Source organism: Talaromyces amestolkiae (genome assembly GCF_001896365.1).
Source record: "Talaromyces amestolkiae strain CIB chromosome Unknown scaffold22.1, whole genome shotgun sequence".
NCBI classification, from domain to species: domain Eukaryota; kingdom Fungi; phylum Ascomycota; class Eurotiomycetes; order Eurotiales; family Trichocomaceae; genus Talaromyces; species Talaromyces amestolkiae.
The window spans coordinates 185748-202446 of record NW_024468058.1 but is presented as its reverse complement, the minus strand read 5'-3'; the positions used below and the strand labels follow the sequence as shown (position 1 = coordinate 202446).

Below are 16699 nucleotides of genomic sequence, written 5' to 3'. Positions count from 1 at the left end.
CCATGACCCAACGTCGTTTGGTAAAACCGGTCGTAAGCGTCGAATCTGTTCTGTTCAGCCGGACTCGCCAGTGAAAGGGCAGGCTATGAAGGTATTTGCATTCACACTGGTATCCATTGTAGGATGAAACTCTCCACATCCTGCTTCAACTGGGAATTATCATTACGTGATCAGGAAAGGGATGAAGGTAATTCGTCAGATTCCAAGATGAGCCTCAAGTCAAAATGGCCGATAGAATCTTCATTGATGGTATACCGGTACTTCATACCACTTCAACCTAAAGACTTTAGTAGAAATCACTGACAAAAGAAATACGACGACAGTGAGAAAAACAATCAAGTAATCAATAGATTAAGTGAAACTGCAAACGCTCATCCATCGATGTCAAGCGACATTCCCCTTTCCCGCGTGTCGCTTCACCATCCCAGTAGCATTGACTTTAGCGAAAAACCTAGGGTTAAGCTAAAATACAAATAAGCCACTATGTCTCTGCTTCCAAATGAGCCTCTGCACTAAGAATGCGTTGAGTGGCAGTTTCCGTCTTATGGAATCGCCATGGCATGATCTTTCGTTCAAAGAGCTCATCAATCTCAGCATTGGAGCGACTACATAGCACTGTCAGATCTCGGAGAACACTCGGGAATAAATCTAGATGGTAACACTCACTTAGCAGTCTCGGGGATCAGAAACCACATTCCGACTGTAAACGGAAGACCAACTCCCGCGTAAAACCAGCCCGTCTTCAGGTTCCAGTTCCATTCATTCGCGTTAACCATATGCGGCGTGAGTTGTCCCATGATTATTCCTGCAATCGCCGTCGTTGCAGCTGCAAATCCTGCAGTATAGGGCCGCAATCGTTGAGAGGATATTTCGCCAATATAACCCCAGCCAGTTGCGCCGTTCGCTGCTAATCCCAGATCTGGAAGGCCATCTGTCAGTATTTCCCATCTTTTTGGAGGGTATATGAAAACTAAACGGGTTATGAAAATCGGGTCACTTACTCCAAAGACAGGCGAATACTAAGAATACGGGTATCGATGCCTGACGTCGAGGCACAACACCGATGATTCCGATCGCCACATCCGAGACCCAACAAAGTGTTGTAGCGCAGCAAGCAATTCGTCTCCGGCCAACAAAATCGGCAGCCAAAACCGTGCAGATAACAGACGCAATTTGAATGGACGATGTGATTGCTGTTATTTTGAAAGGATCACTGATACCAGCCTGGCCGAAGAAATAGGAGCCATAAGTGCCGAAAAGACTCAGTCCGATGAATTGTTGTGTGAGATTGGTCCACAAGGAAACAATTGTTCGCAATCTGTCGGTGCCTCGAAAGATCGCATACCATTTCTCCTTTTGCTGCTCTGATGCGATGGCGCGTTCGTGTTCGACAGCTAGGGAAAGAACCTCCAATTGCCGCTGGACATTATAATCTCTGACCCCTCGATTGATTTTCAGCAGCTCCCTTTCTGCTCTTTTGAGATGACCGGCACCTACACACCAGGCTGGTGATTCGGGTATGAGGACATAGATCAGGAACATAATACCGATCTGCGCCCACTGGGTATAAATAGGGATCAAATAATCTGTTGGGTTATCTTCGTAAATCATTTGTAGAGCAAGATGGGCCATGAAGCCGCCGAGAGTCCACCAAAAACTATAGAACATCAGCAACCCGCCACGGATGCGTACCGGTGCAAGTTCTGTGATGTAAGTTGGTATAGTCGTCTGCAGACAACCGACGCCGATGCCTGCGAGAAGTTTGGCGACTAGCCAGACTTGCCATGTCCTAGCAAGAGTCTCACAGAGAACGCTGGCCACAAGGATAATCCAGTATATGAACATGGCGACCTTTCTACCATATCTGTTGGATAAGAACGGCAGAGAAACCATACCAATGACTTGGCCAACGGACATAATGGAACCCCACGCAGCGACGATATTTCCGACCAGATAGGGTTTCCCATTTTTAGATGCGGTAGCAAAACGGGCCACGAAGCCAGTGTTGGCGATAATACTAGCATTTATGCTACAAGTTTTACAGAGTCAGTATCAAGTTTTGGGTATCATAAGTTGGAAAAGAATAACAATATTTGTCACTGACCCAACCTGGTATCCATCCGCAGCGGCGCTGAAAGCGGCAACAAAGCAAATCAAGGCGCACAACTTGAAGGCTTTGACAGTCTGCCACGGAGTTAGATGCTCGTAGCCGGAGACAGCCTGGCCATTTAGTGCGGCATTCATGGTAGCATCATGCTTTAGTGCACCCTCATCTTGAAACTCAACGTGATTTGCGGCGACGCTTGACTTCGTGGCCACTACAGTCGATGTCATGGCTAGCAGTTTTGCACAGAGATCAGTGTAGAATGTTGATATATGAATTATGATAGCCGAAGACTTATGGTCAGGGAAATAAGGGTTTTAAATAGCTCTACTTCGGCACCTGCGGTGACCAAGGTATGAACTGAAAGTGGGTGATTGGAAGCATTCGGCTCAGTCGGTAGAGAAAAAGCCGAGATAACTCCTTCACTGCTGCTCCAGAGAATTGCACAGGTGAACTATTTCGGATAACAGATCTCATTCATGGCGTCCGAACAAGGTTGATGAAGCTGTCATGGGATTACAGCAAAAAAATTCTCCTCCTTTATCGGCAATTGATGCTTCCTCCGCATTTCCCCACACTCTCCCCATAAGCTAGGCCAGAATTTGGTTTTGTGGATACTATGGGTAACCTTAAATCCCGACAAAATGTCGGAAAACGCGATCATTTGATAGTGCAGATATCGCGTCACTCTGCTCGTGTCTCTTCGGCTTCAATTTGCCCGGCGGGTAGTATGCGGTTGCTTTGGATATCACTGCGCACTAGTTTTTGGTAGGCAAAGGTGATATTGAATACTCAGACACCGAGTTCTGGGTTTTTTCCCATGGCTTCACCGTTTCTATAGTTGCATCGCTCGGTCAGAGACAGACAATGTGTAATAGATAGCCGACTATACTCGAGCATTTATTCCAGTTTTCTTGACGAGGTTGGGGGAGGGCACTCATAAAATCTTGTTTTCGCATTCTTATGAAAGTACAGCCGATCAATCCCCTAAATACTCATCATCACTCGTATATATAAAGGTTCCCAAGAACCTGCAGATGTCAGGGGTGAATTTCTCAACCTGAAATACATCCAAGTCATCTTATCCTTCAAACCATGCATCTCCCTCGGTCAACTGCAATTCTCGCCGCCCTATGGGTTGTTGCTGGTTCTGTCGAGGCAGCCCGTAGTCAAGAGGGACTTGTGGACGTCGAACAGAAGGCGACCATCCCCCCACCAGCACCTGAACCCATTCGGATCGTCGAGTTGCCTCTGCCTCCAGTCGCAACTAGCGACGACGTTGGTGCATGCACGTTGGAGATCAACCCTCGCAAGACCGGTTGTATGGGTAAAGGTTCCTTCTTTCAAAGTGGGAACTTTCTCCCAAATGATAAACATGTTGTTGCACTTGTCAACTTCACAGGTGCCCCGGATTCTCCTGATCCAGCAAGCATTTACTCGGGGCTACAGTTGATACTGATCAAGGCTGATGGTACCAATTTTACCAACGGAGATCCGTGGAAATGTGTCACCTGCGGAGTGCCGCCAGAGAATATGGTTAACACAAGCCCCTTGTCCACTTACCCTCAAGCATTCCGAGATGGGTCCAGGGTCTTAGCTGGCTATAGTATTGTCGATTGCGGCACCGAGCAGCTCGCGAGCGACAGTTGTACTTCGAATAAGATTCACATCTATCCTCTTCGCTGGAATGTCAACGCCGACGGTTCAGGGTCAGGAGGGGATATTCGAGAACTACGTATTCATCCAGATAACATACATTTGGGTTTCAACGCTGAGACTTTCACTGGCACAACTTTGGGGGAATTTTCCTACTTTGGTCGTCTAGAGTTCAATGCGTCACCAACAGAAGGGATCCCTCTTTCGGCACGCTACGACATCGTCAATGTGACCATTCTTCACCAAGATGATGGTCCGCAGGTGCTCAGCACCAATGGGAGTGAGTTGATTTTCAACCCTGAGGCTCTCAACGTCGGAGAGTTCCGTGGTTTCAGTGGGCTCGGTGACGAGGTTGCTTATTTAGGACCAAACGTCGAGTCGGGCAACTTCGATGTCTTTGCGGTAAACATTCAGACTGGCAAGGTCCGCCGAATAACAAGTGATACTGGCTACACCGATCCGCTTCATATATCCCCGGATAACCAGTGGTCAGTTGTTTTGACGACGCTTAACAGTAGTCGAATGGAGTTTTTGTCAGGCATGCGCGGAGTTCCTCCTCTCACTGACACTATCTCAGTCGGAGTAACTGCCTCGGTACGCAATAATCTCAATCGCCGCTTCTTCCAACCCTGGCTTCTGGACTATTATGGTAGCCGCGACTCGTATAATGGCCAAATGATAAACGCTGGTGGCGATTGTACGCCAGGCAGCATTAATGATCCAAACTGGAATGCCATGGCAGATCCCAAATGGTCAAACGATGGCACAATGATTGCATATTACCAGACTCTGGTTGTATCCCCCGAATGTGGAGGGCTGAACCCACTGCCTTGTCCTGTTTCCACAGCCCCCGGAGGACGCACGTCTCGTCTGATGCTCGCAACTCTGATCAGCCGTAAGCCTCTTGATATGCCGCCTGTACAGCCTGTCTCTGACTCAATCCCATGGGGAACACGTTATATTCCTGGAAGCGCACCACCATCTTCTCCACCCCTCCTAAACGGCAGCTACACGTTACAAGGGAAAGTCGAGGGTCATGCTCAAGCAACATTTACCCTGGCCGAAGCAGGAAATTATATCCAAAATGTGGCTGTTGAGTACTCCAATTACTCGGACGACGGCATTCAATTTATTTCGGGGTTTGAAAATGTGACCGCCACACCTCTCAATCTAACTTCGACTTTACTTGACTGGTACGCGAATATGACATCTGTTGGCGAGGTCATCAGTACCAAGTTTACAAGCGATGATGGCTTCCACGTTGTGGATGACGAGGAATGGGATGTGTTCATCGCAAACGGTTCACTCACAACTACAGTTGGCTCTGTATTGTACACGCAGCCTTTCAATTACTCCTGAGCTCTAGCAAGTACTCAGTCAATCAACCGCAATTCCTGTATCGATTGACTTCACCGATAAACAAACTTGGATGCTCATGTTTTGGCGCAAAACAATCTGGTAGCTTCACTATACTTAATTGTCTAAGCTAACTACAGTCCATTAATCATTTAGAATAAGGAATAACATGAATGATTATTAGAAAGACATCTATGAGCTGGATCCAAGAATTGCCAGAGAGTATTAAAAGGCTGTTTGATGCAACCTCACGCCTTTGGAGGTAGGATTGGAACCGGCCATTCGTAATCTCTACTGAAGGTTCTCTTGAATGACCACTCTCCATGGCTAACAATTTCTGTTTCACCGACCGAGTCATCAGGTATGACAATCTCACAAATTGTGTTGTGCGGTACAGATACTTTCATCTTTATTGTGTGCAACCCGTCTGCTGAAGCATTAGTTTCCCAAGAGCAAGCAATTGTTCCTTGAGGAGTAATGTGAGATGCAGATGCCTGTGAAAACTCAGCACCTATACGAGGGGCGAATCGGAATCTTTTCCAACCAGATTCCAGTCGTTGTAAGCCCGCAACTCTCTCATACATGAATTTTGCGATACTGCCAAAAGCATAATGGTTGAAGGAAGTCATCTCCCCAGGATTGATGGTACCGTCTGGTAGCATGCTATCCCATCTTTCCCACACAGTAGTTGCGCCCATTGTGACTGGATAAAGCCAAGATGGGCAATTCTTCTCGAGAAGCATTGAGAATGCTACCTGTGTATGTCCAGTACGTACCAGCGCTTCGCATATGTAGGGTGTGCCCGCGAAGCCAGTGCCGATCTTGAATTCATTTTTCCGAACTAGCTCTTCCAAGCGCCGTCCAGCTCTTTCTGTCTGTGAAGGAGATAGCAAATTAAAGCATATGACCAAGGCATAGGCTGTTTGGGAATCGGACACCATACGGCCATTCGGAGTCACGTATTCTGCTTGAAAATCTTTCTTTGCATTCTGAGCTTCCTTCGTAAATTCATCTTGGTCAGTATCTCTACCTAGGATACCAGCGACACGAGCAATTAGATCCAGACTCTGAATCAAGAAACAATTAGCAACCATTTTTGCATCAGTGGCTCCTTTCCAGGGCGCATCGGGCGGAGCAGCTGGGTCAAGCCAATCCTATTTTAGGCGTCAGTGAAATAAGCCTTCATTTTTCATCAAAAAAAAACTTACACCAAGTTGGAATATATTGTTATTCCACAAATGCGTGGTACCTATTGAGTTTCGTGGTATTTTTCTGATCCATGTTGTCATACTGGAGTATTGTTGGCTCAAGATATTAATGTCCCCTGTTTCTTCGTAAAGAGCAAAAGGGCCTAATATTGTAACGTCGTGCCAAATGGCACATGGAATTCTTCTGCACCAAACAGGATCTGGGAGCGTCGCATTAGGCGTAACCATTGATGGGACACCACCCAAAGTTCTCTGCTCATGTTTGACATCAACAAACCAGTTCTTGAGCATGCTAAAGCAATCATAGATCAAAGTTGCAGTAGGTGCAAACAAAGCTAGATCACCAGACCATCCCATTCGCTCATCGCGTTGAGGGCAATCAGTTGGTACCGACAGAAAATTGCCTCTCATCCCCCAGCAGATATTTTGATAAAGCTTGTTGAGGAGCGGGTCGGAACAGGAGAATGTGCCGGCCTTTTTCATGTCTGTATGACAGACAGCGGCCTCAATAGATGTCTCCAGGTCATGCTCACTGACCCAGCCGTCGATTTGCGCGTAACGGAACCCGTGGAAAGTGAATCGAGGTTCATATGATTCACCCTGCTCATCTCCTTTAAGTGTATAAGTGTCGATCGCTTGACAGATTCTCAGGGGCCTGGTTCCAAGCTCATGGTTTTCTAGGACTTCGGCATGAGAGAGAACAATTTTGTGACCTCGAGGACCTTTGATATTTCGGAGCCTCAAGTAACCAACCAGGTTTTGGCCAAAGTCAAGAACAATTTTACCGGAAGGTGTTACAATCTTATGGACAGGTCTGATCGCCTCCACGCGCCTGACTGGCTCTCCGAAACCAGCAGTGAGCTCGATGGAAGCGGGTAATGGTTCCATTACCAAGGCAGTCTCCCAACCTTCATCACTACCAGTGGATGGATAACTCCAACCTGGGACTTCCTGTGTAGCATCATACTTTTCACCATCGTAAAGCTCTGCGAGTTGTATAGGTCCCTTCCTGACCTTCCACGAATGGTCTGACGCTATGATCTCAACTTGCCCGTCGACATACTTAATTTCAAGTTGAGCTAGCAATGCAGGGTGTGGACCCCAGATATTGCGATGGCCTCCTTCAAAGCCGATACGACCGCAGAACCAGCCTTCAGCAATGCGGACTCCAATACAGTTCTTGTCGCTCTCCAAGAAAGATTTCACGTCGTAGGTCTGGTACTGAATTCTGCTGTCGTAAGAAGTCCAACCAGGAGCAAGGAAGTAGTCGCCGACTCGTTGGGCATTTATCTCTGCTTCGTACACCCCCTGAGCGGTTATATAAAGGCGGGCTTCACTGACTTGCCCTTTGAGTGAGAATTCCCTGCGAAATAACTGCTCAGGCTGGGGTTCGAGGACCGTACCCCAAGGTGCAACGATTCGATCAGCTTTCCAGTCACTGCGAACCAGAAGGCCTGTTTCTATTTTACGTCGCTCGCTCCATGGCGTCGAGTATCCGTTTTCATCCCAGGCTCTAACTCGAATAGAGACCTTCTGCCGCGACTTCAGAGGTTGAGAAAGCGGCCAGGGGACCAGCGAAGAAAGCGAGGACTTGCACTTGACATTCTCAAGTAGAACGAACTGCGAGTCTAATGAAATCTCTGACAGTTCAACTTCGTAGCCTTTTTGTTGAAAGTCAGTGGGCGTGTCCTGGAAACGCCATGAGATTCGAGGTTTGAGTTCTTGAACCCCAAGTGCGTCTCCCTGGTAGTGCTCGAACTTAACGTCAATAATTGAAGCCATTGTAAAATCATGTTCTTCTTATCCCGTATGAAGGGGAGAGCAGGAAAGATAGAATGTCGTGTGTATTTAAAGATTTCCCCACAAATGAGAATATTAGGTATGACGAAGCAAGAAGACCTTAGCGGGCTATACTTCGGCTAATCCATAAAGCAAGTAGAATACGAAGCCCCATAATAACGACAAGTTTCTTTTTGGTGAGACTTTCGGTTCAAGGCTCTCAAGAATACTTCGGTGCATGTTAAGCCGAGATTCTAGTCGACTTGTATGTTTCGTTTTAAAATTAGTTTGGTTCTTTATAACACTGGCCTAACCTTATAAGTTCTAGATTGTCAATGAACAGGAGCTCTTGAGTGGTGGACCTAGTGCTTTGTTGGAATTATGCTTAAATAAATTGGTTACATGCCGCTATTCATGTCTCCGTCCCACAAGACTACTTCTTATCCTCCTTTGTCTCGTTGAAATACTTGGAAAGGTTATTCTCTACCTGCAACTTCAAATCCGTTACACAGCTTCACTTTATAACGCAGTCGTCGCTCCACGACCAAGATGAATATCAACATGTTCAAGTCCGGCGACAGCCTTTTGGAGGTCAAAGGGCCATCTTTAGATGAGCTACCACCAGTCCAGGAGCTTCCACTCCCCCCAAATTTCGTCTGGGGCGCTGCCACGGCTGCATATCAGATTGAAGGAGGAGCATACCAGGATGGCAAAGGGAAATCCATCTGGGACACGTTTAGCCACCTGGAACCGTCGCGCACAAATGGCGAAAACGGTGATGTGGCCTGCGATCACTTCAATCGGGTGGCAGAGGATGTGAAGTTAATGGCCTCGTACGGCATGGAAGTGTATCGCTTCTCGATTGCCTGGACGCGAATCATCCCATTAGGCGGGCGTCATGACCCTATGAACGAGCAAGGAATCAGCTTCTATAACAATCTTATCGATCAACTCTTACTACATCACATAGAGCCGGTTGTGACACTGTACCATTGGGACTGTCCTCAAGAGGTATACGATCGCTATGGCGCTTTCCTTAATAAGGAGGAATTCCAAGCCGATTTTGAACACTATGCAAGGATCTGCTTCTCCCGCTTTGGTGATCGTGTTAAGAAATGGGTTACTTTCAATGAACCTTACATTATCGCAATTTTTGGTCACCATAGCGGCGTGCTTGCACCCGGACACAGCACTGCAACTGGAAGGGACTCTCGGACAGAACCATGGCAAGTCGGGCACACCCTCATCCTGAGTCACGCCGCAGTCGTCCAAGCATATACAACCGATTTCCAGATATCGCAAAAGGGGGAAATCTCGATCGTCTTGAACGGCCATTTCTACGAGCCCTGGGACCCGAGCAGCGATCTGCATATAGAGGCGGCCCAACGCAGACTGGAATTCTACATCGGCTGGTTTGGTGATCCAATCTTCCTCGGACAGGATTACCCCGAAACCATGAAAAGCAGGCTGGGTGATCGGTTACCCAGGTTCACGACGGGGGAGCTTGAGCTCCTCCGCAGGCTAGCTCCGCATAACGCGTTCTACGGAATGAATCACTACTCCACCAAATATGCACGAGCTTTACCGGGACCTCCTGCAGACGATGACTGTACGGGAAATGTAGAAGAGGGCTCTACTGACTGCCAAGGCAAAGAAATTGGGCCGGCTACTGGAATGCCCTGGCTTCGGGTTACGCCTGTTGGGTTTCGGAAGCTCATGAAATGGGTCTGGGATCGATACCACGTACCCATTATTATAACTGAGAATGGGTGTCCGTGCCCCGGAGAAAACAAAATGACCCTGGAACAGGCGCTGGATGATAAGTTTCGGGTAAGATACATTGGCTTGTATCTGGATGCAATTTCACATGCCATCAATGAAGATGGGGTGCAAGTTCTGGGGTATTATGTTTGGAGCTTGATGGATAATTTCGGTACGTTGTATACTGTCTTTGACTCATCTTTACCTATTGGCCTTTAACCTGCAACAATTATTCTGACAATTACCTATCGTACAGAATGGTCTGCGGGATACGGTCCACGTTATGGGATCATGCATGTCGATTACGACACCCTCGTGAGAACTCCAAAAAATTCAGCATATTACTTACAAAAGACCTTTGCTGAACGTAGATCGAGAGGGAATTTAGTTGATACCTGATTAAGGGAAGCTTAGTCTGATGACTTTAGATTAGCATAGATTCTACCAAACAGACTATGATATTTTTCTTCTTTCGGATATTTTAATGTCACTAATAACACGAGACGAGCACTAAACGTAACTCTTTCTAAGATGGTACTATCGACTCAAGGCAAATAATACTGTCGCAGCCAATGGCAAAGTTTTCCGCCAGTTTCCCGACGTGGCCTTCGGCTGTTACCCACTCGGCAATTGACAGATTACTCTATACGCGTATTTTTCGTATGCACTGACCAGCGCCATGCTGAGAACGCTGTCGGGAAACTGGCGGAGAACCTTTGCTACAATCGAAACTTGTATAATCCTAATGGTAATTCACATTCTGGACTCGGAGTTGTATATGCCGAGGAGAGGGGAAAGGAAAGAAAATGAGGAACAGACAACTCTTCTGAGCCCTTGATTTGATACCACAACTTGAGTCAATTCATTTTAAGAAGCAATGATATATATATGGTAGAGCAATTTACGACTGAACGTTCAGTGTGGCATTTGACCTTATTGACATGAAAATTGCTGAGAAAATAGCAAAGCGTTGGGCAAATTGCATTGTATCTTTGCAAATTTCGATAAGAAGGGTTTAGAAGGCAACAGGAGAATATGTTGGTCGATAATCAATCGTTCCGGTTTTAAGAAAAAATTATCCGTCATTCAAATAGGTATTGACTATCTGATATATCAAATCGAGGGATGCTATTCGAAAAATCGTGCATGTGTAGAAGTCGGGAGTATAGATATTATTTCGGCGTGGAAATGGTTATTGACATTTTACCTCAAATACCTTGACGAGAGATATCTACTGCCCCAACTGACCAAACGACAAGATAGATCTGTCCCATTCCAATCCAGCATCCTCATCTCTTTCCTTCACCGGGCGTTCATTATCCAATATAAACTTCAGCATCCACTGATCCAACCGAAACGAATCTTCTTTACTCTTCAAGCAAGCATTATGAAACGCCTTCAATCTGCCGAGCGAAGCATCCACGCAGGGCCAGTATTTCCGAAGGGAATCGATGATCTCAAAATTGCGCTCTAGACGGTATCTGGCCGCGCTTATCTGGTCGTCATTGGGGCTGAAGAGTAGGATGTATATGTGGACTGTTGAGGCGATGACTAGTACGTGGCACATGAGAGAGTAGGAAACTTCAGATGTTGGGCTTTCTCTTGCTTGATAGACAATCTCACATAGATTTGCTGCGTGTTGAGCGCATCTTTGAGCGTAGTGATAATGGGACTTTGAGGCATGGGCGGCGGAATTTCCGTCAAGCTCCTGGCTGTCATTCAAGAATGGGTAGAAAAGGAGTTGGCCCACGTGGTTGTAGTTGATATGAAGATTCACGAAAATATGCCCAAAACCTTGACTTGCCCAGTACGAAACATTATCTGGCGTGTTGCGCATGTTGATAGGAAGTTCCCATAACCAAATGTCGAGAGACGCGGATAGATTTCGAACTGAAACTTCGAGGGTGCCATACGTCATCTGTCCTGAAACGAAAATTCTATATATTTTGTTTGTGTCCCACAGGAAATGATTCAGCTTGATCATTTGGGAAATCAGGGACGAAGAACAGCCTGTGTCTGTAGATGTTGATCCGTCTGTTGCAAAGGATTGTGGGGGATCGTGTAAACCCAAGCGAGAGAATGCGATTTCATCCATGGGTAATGGATCATCATTGCATGGCTGTATTGCCCTGGGGAGACAGAGGGCAGCCGATGACCAGGTGTCAGTGGCGACCAATGACCACCAGACTATTGAGCAGCAAAAACAAATTAGTAAATTGTCACATACATGCTTTTAGGCTACCAAATATTAACAATACCTCTGACATTAATTTCCTGATCGATGCGAGTTCTTGATAGTGCTCTAGGAAGGTCCAGTATCATAGCCATCCGAGCTGCAGCGCTAAAATAAACGGATTCAGTGGCCGGATTCCCTTCGACCCCCTGAATAGCACCTAGTAGCATGCATGCTTGAATGGTAGTCAGGGACGTGTTCTGTAAGTCAAGTAGTCTAGTTGCCTCTTCTGCGTATAGCCGACCACGTTGTCGAGGCTCAATATCTGCAAGGCTGGGATGCGATGAAAATCTAGCGGACAACGCGATCGCGCCGAAGAAAAGAACTTTGGGGATGGTACCATCTCTAACAGCGGACATAAATGACGGTTCGTGAAACAAGTTATGAAATACAATGTGAATGTAGCGGAAGTATAGTTGAACAAGCTCGACTGAGAAATCCTGGTCTGGTACGATGTCAGGGGCAGCAGGGGCGAGCATCTCATCCTCGTCGTAGTAAAGCAGGGGATCGTATTCCCGACCGTCCGAGCGAATGACAGAATTTCGCATGAACGAACATTTCAGCCCCCTTTTGATGCAAAAATTGCAGCGGGCCTCTCGTGGGCGGCGATGGCATTTTTTGCGCCGTTCACTAGAGGGTTCGCGTTAGAATGCTTTAATAAGCTGCCGGAAATGGGAAGACTGAACCTACCGGCAAGCGACACAAGCTGATTGTGGTCTCATTTGATCATGTTTTAATGGTGGATTCAATAACTTATCGTTGGATTAAGACGACTTACGGTCAACGAAACCGTACCAAGATTGTCGGGGGAACAGAGTGTGCGGGGAAGACTCCACGCCCACATAACCCACCGATTTATTACATTTTCAACCTAGTAGATTGGTATGAGAATCGACATCATATGGCTTCATGAAGGATAAAATGAAGCATGTCCAGCATGAAAAGCAAACTAGTCCCTAACATAAAACCGCACCCAGGTACCTCGACTGAGATTTTGACCCTAGGGTTGATTCGTAATACGCCCCTTAACTGTGTAACGTAATCGGTAAGCGAGTTGGCCATGTAAGCGGGTTGGCCACCTTCAATACACATACAGAATGGCCTATATTCGTACCCTCATTANGAGTTGGCCATGTAAGCGGGTTGGCCACCTTCAATACACATACAGAATGGCCTATATTCGTACCCTCATTACTCTACATCACAGACCTATCTCTATGTTATCTGATATATATATCTTTAATATATCATTATCAACCTATCAAGAAAGTATATAGGGGTTTAAGTAACTATATCTTTGAGTGGTTCATATTTTGCATAATTACACCGGTTTTCAGTCGTATTATATATAAAATGGTATGATCACTACTTTACACTAGTCTTAATTAAATATTTTTATTATATTAAGTGACCTAATACTAACATATGAATCACGAATCGAGATTTCCACTGGATGTTGAGTCATGATGGTATAAACATAGGCCATTTTGTATGTGTATTGAAGGTGGCCAACCCGCTTACATGGCCAACTCGCTTACCGAATACGTTAGATCGGATCGGCGTCAAGTTGGTCATCGCTATCGCGTCCAGGATGATTTCGAGAGGATGATTTGCATTCGGATGTACGACATAGGTTTCAAAGTGCCTGGTTTTCGATAGAAGCAAGCCACCGAGCATGAATCGATCGAGGTGGGATAGGAAAGTACGTGTCGGATGATCCGGCTGTTTACGATGTAATATTACGAAGTGAGACATCAGAAGAGAGGGTCGGAAGTGAGATGTTTAGTTAATCGGAGTTATTGATACTGATCATTTTTAATACGCAGTCGATGTTGATCTATCTACGTACCTTGCTGTCTGTACAAAAGATTCGTGTTGCTCAAAATTGCTTCCGAAGTACGATAACAACGTTGTAATAGTTGTATGAATATTCTTTTCTGAGAATCGAATACGTGAAACTAGATCCATTATTAAGGCTTAGCCATCGGTACAAGTAGAAATAGAACAGTCAAGCTTTTCCCGGCCCACCGAAGATAGCCCATCCGTTCTTCCCGCTTGGACTTCCATCCTCGACTCGATTGGTGGTGTTTTGCTAGCTATGGGTCTGAACTCTGGATCTTTGGAGGGGCATGCATACGTACGAACGCCCATATTCCATTACAACGTAATTTATGGATGACGCATTTGTAGCCGACCAACGGCCAACTGGCAATGACTAACCAGTGGTGGCATCCCGCTCGTTGTTTCAATGCACCCGATTCGATGGATCGAGTCAGGATTTAGTGTGGTGTCGAAGAATGACCTAGCAGGCTTCTATTTTCTTCTATGGTTTCCAATTTCATTTTATTCATCTCTAGTTCTGTCCTTCTCATCGTAAACATTTTTGGTTTTCATGGTTGAGCCACATATCTATCGCGCTCCTTGGGAGTCGATGTATGAAGCCGCGATAGGTCACAGTGTATTCTAAAACACCACGGAACTCCACGGATAAGGAAGGGTCTACGACTATCGGTCGCTTGAGATTTGCGATTGACTCGCGTCAAGAATTGAGTCTCTGCTCGAGCTGTCTCGGGAACACAATATCTGTATTCGTTCACACCCAAACTTGAAACCAACAGACCGCCATCAGTCAAAAATAATGACCCTCTCAGCCTCAGCAATCATCGTCATCGTCGTGGTCGTCGCCGCGCTATGTGTAACCATCCTCTGGACATTCAGCGGCTACTATCGACGCACATCTACGATGGAAGAAGCAAGCAACCAAATTTCTCACGAACAAGACGCATACATGCGGCAAGTCCGCCAACGAAATCACGAATACGCTTACTCCGAGTCAGTCTTCGGTGGTGGGCGCACGTCACGGACATATTCATCGAATCCGAATAATATTGATACGACGACACCGAATACGCCTATGACACTTGCAGGAGGAACTGGGACTCCGGGATGGGGGGCAAAAAGGACGAACAGCAATGGGAAACAGAGTCTGGGTCAGGGTTCAGCGAACATCCTGCAGCAGGAGAAGGATGGGTCGAGGGTGGATTATTCGACGTATGAATCGGCGGAGTATTTTGAGCAGTCGCCTTATGAGAGTAACGATTACTATCATGGGTATGAGCAGCAACCGCAGCTGTAAGTCCACTAATGCCGAAGCTTGCAATGGACGTTGTTAATCGGGTAATAGGAATGAAAAGGCTCATCATGTTCCACCGGAACAACAAGTTTGATACAGATGTCTAGATGGACCGCCTCGTGATTTTGGAATGCCTAGTCTCCCTTTTGTGCAGACGGTGCCGACGGAGTTGGGGTTGAGCAATTGGATGGCACATACGGAGTTTTTTGTTCCCACATTACACGCCTAAATGAAGAAGAATTCTACGACCATGCAGTATATGTTTTCACAGACTAAGAAATCTCAATTTGATCCACAAAGTTTTCATGGAGCTATCTCCTGATACAATACTGACACTGCCTGAACCATTCCTAAGCAATCCAATATCAAGTTGAGTTAGTATGTTGACTTCAAAATTCCATCAAATTTCATTCCTCGCAAGAAAATCCAGAATGAGTCCACCAATCTCCTCCGTCTCCGTCTCAGCAGCAAAATGCCCGGCATCCAGCAGATGCACCTCTGCCTTTGGTAAATCGCGCTTAAAAGCCTCAGCTCCAGGGGCAATGAAAATGGGATCATTCTTTCCCCAAACTGCCAATAGCGGAACCTGCGATTTGCGGAAATACTCCTGAAATCGAGGGTAGTTCTTTACATTGTTCTGGTAATCCCAAAATAGGTCTATTTGGACATTATCATTACCTGGACGTTGAAGCAAAGCGTAATCAAGCGTATAAGACTCCGGCGCAATAACCTTGCCGGGTGATGTGCCTTGTGTGTATTGTCCTTTTGTAGCTTCGAAAGTGAGAACCGCTGCTGTTATAGCAGCGCGGGTGTTTGCGTTATCTTTATCACCGCTTGCCCAGTAATCACGCAGAGGCTGCCAGAAGTCTCCAAGTCCATCTTCGTAGGCGTTGCCGTTTTGTGTTATAATGGCCTGTATAGCTTCTGGTCGTTTCAGTGCCAGTGTCAACGCTGTTGGCGCGCCGTAATCAAATATGTAGACAGAAAACTTCGCGATAGATAGAGTATCAACGAATTCTAGTATTGCGAGAGCAAGATTGTCAAATGTATGTTTGTAGTCATCAGCTACTTCGGTGAAGCCGAATCCAGGCAGATCTGGTGCAATGACTCGGTACTTGGTTGCGAGCAGGGGAATGAGGTTCCGGTACTGGTGGGAGGAGGAGGGAAAGCCATGGAGTAGAAGCACTACTGGAGCATTGGCAGGGCCTGCTTCTCGGTAGAAGATTCGAGACTTTAGGGTTGGAAGTTCAAGGTATTTGACCTGTGTGATACTTTGAGAGGACGCCATACTCGAAAATCTCTAAAAAGTTATGGAGAGCTTGGTAATCAGTGATTTTGAAGTTTGTACTGTTTTTAAGGTTGTTGGTTGACGATGAGAAAGAAAAGGATAGGCAGGAGACTGGCCTTATTTATACTCAAAGCACACAGGATCGCTAGATGAGCCTCTTCGTGAATGACGGAATGCCAAT

At 46.3% G+C, this 16699-nt stretch overlaps 7 protein-coding genes across 7 annotated transcripts; 3 read left to right on the top strand and 4 right to left on the bottom strand.

Annotated features, from left to right (window-relative positions):
* Nucleotides 1-481: 481 nt before the first annotated feature.
* Nucleotides 482-2334, bottom strand: BHQ10_009050 (uncharacterized protein; the record flags this gene model as incomplete). The annotated part of the gene is made up of 4 exons (XM_040881924.1): nucleotides 482-605; nucleotides 667-919; nucleotides 1002-2029; nucleotides 2105-2334. The coding sequence occupies 4 exons, from the start codon at nucleotides 2332-2334 to the stop codon at nucleotides 482-484; spliced, it is 1635 nt and encodes a 544-aa protein (XP_040737552.1).
* Nucleotides 2335-3199: 865 nt separating this feature from the next.
* On the top strand, nucleotides 3200-5119 carry BHQ10_009049 (uncharacterized protein; the record flags this gene model as incomplete). Its single annotated transcript, XM_040881922.1, has 1 exon — nucleotides 3200-5119. One exon carries the CDS (start codon nucleotides 3200-3202, stop codon nucleotides 5117-5119), a length of 1920 nt encoding a protein of 639 aa, XP_040737551.1.
* Nucleotides 5120-5364: 245 nt separating this feature from the next.
* BHQ10_009048 (uncharacterized protein) lies at nucleotides 5365-8106 on the bottom strand (the record flags this gene model as incomplete). The annotated part of the gene is made up of 2 exons (XM_040881921.1): nucleotides 5365-6270; nucleotides 6325-8106. 2 exons carry the CDS (start codon nucleotides 8104-8106, stop codon nucleotides 5365-5367), a joined length of 2688 nt encoding a protein of 895 aa, XP_040737550.1.
* A 546-nt stretch (nucleotides 8107-8652) lies between these two features.
* Nucleotides 8653-10083, top strand: BHQ10_009047 (uncharacterized protein; the record flags this gene model as incomplete). The annotated part of the gene is made up of 1 exon (XM_040881920.1): nucleotides 8653-10083. The coding sequence occupies one exon, from the start codon at nucleotides 8653-8655 to the stop codon at nucleotides 10081-10083; it is 1431 nt and encodes a 476-aa protein (XP_040737549.1).
* A 1012-nt stretch (nucleotides 10084-11095) lies between these two features.
* Nucleotides 11096-12819, bottom strand: BHQ10_009046 (uncharacterized protein; the record flags this gene model as incomplete). Its single annotated transcript, XM_040881919.1, has 3 exons — nucleotides 11096-12051; nucleotides 12123-12727; nucleotides 12788-12819. The coding sequence occupies 3 exons, from the start codon at nucleotides 12817-12819 to the stop codon at nucleotides 11096-11098; spliced, it is 1593 nt and encodes a 530-aa protein (XP_040737548.1).
* A 1916-nt stretch (nucleotides 12820-14735) lies between these two features.
* On the top strand, nucleotides 14736-15324 carry BHQ10_009045 (uncharacterized protein; the record flags this gene model as incomplete). The annotated part of the gene is made up of 2 exons (XM_040881918.1): nucleotides 14736-15229; nucleotides 15282-15324. The coding sequence occupies 2 exons, from the start codon at nucleotides 14736-14738 to the stop codon at nucleotides 15322-15324; spliced, it is 537 nt and encodes a 178-aa protein (XP_040737547.1).
* A 306-nt stretch (nucleotides 15325-15630) lies between these two features.
* BHQ10_009044 (uncharacterized protein) lies at nucleotides 15631-16518 on the bottom strand (the record flags this gene model as incomplete). Its single annotated transcript, XM_040881917.1, has 1 exon — nucleotides 15631-16518. The coding sequence occupies one exon, from the start codon at nucleotides 16516-16518 to the stop codon at nucleotides 15631-15633; it is 888 nt and encodes a 295-aa protein (XP_040737546.1).
* Nucleotides 16519-16699: the final 181 nt, after the last annotated feature.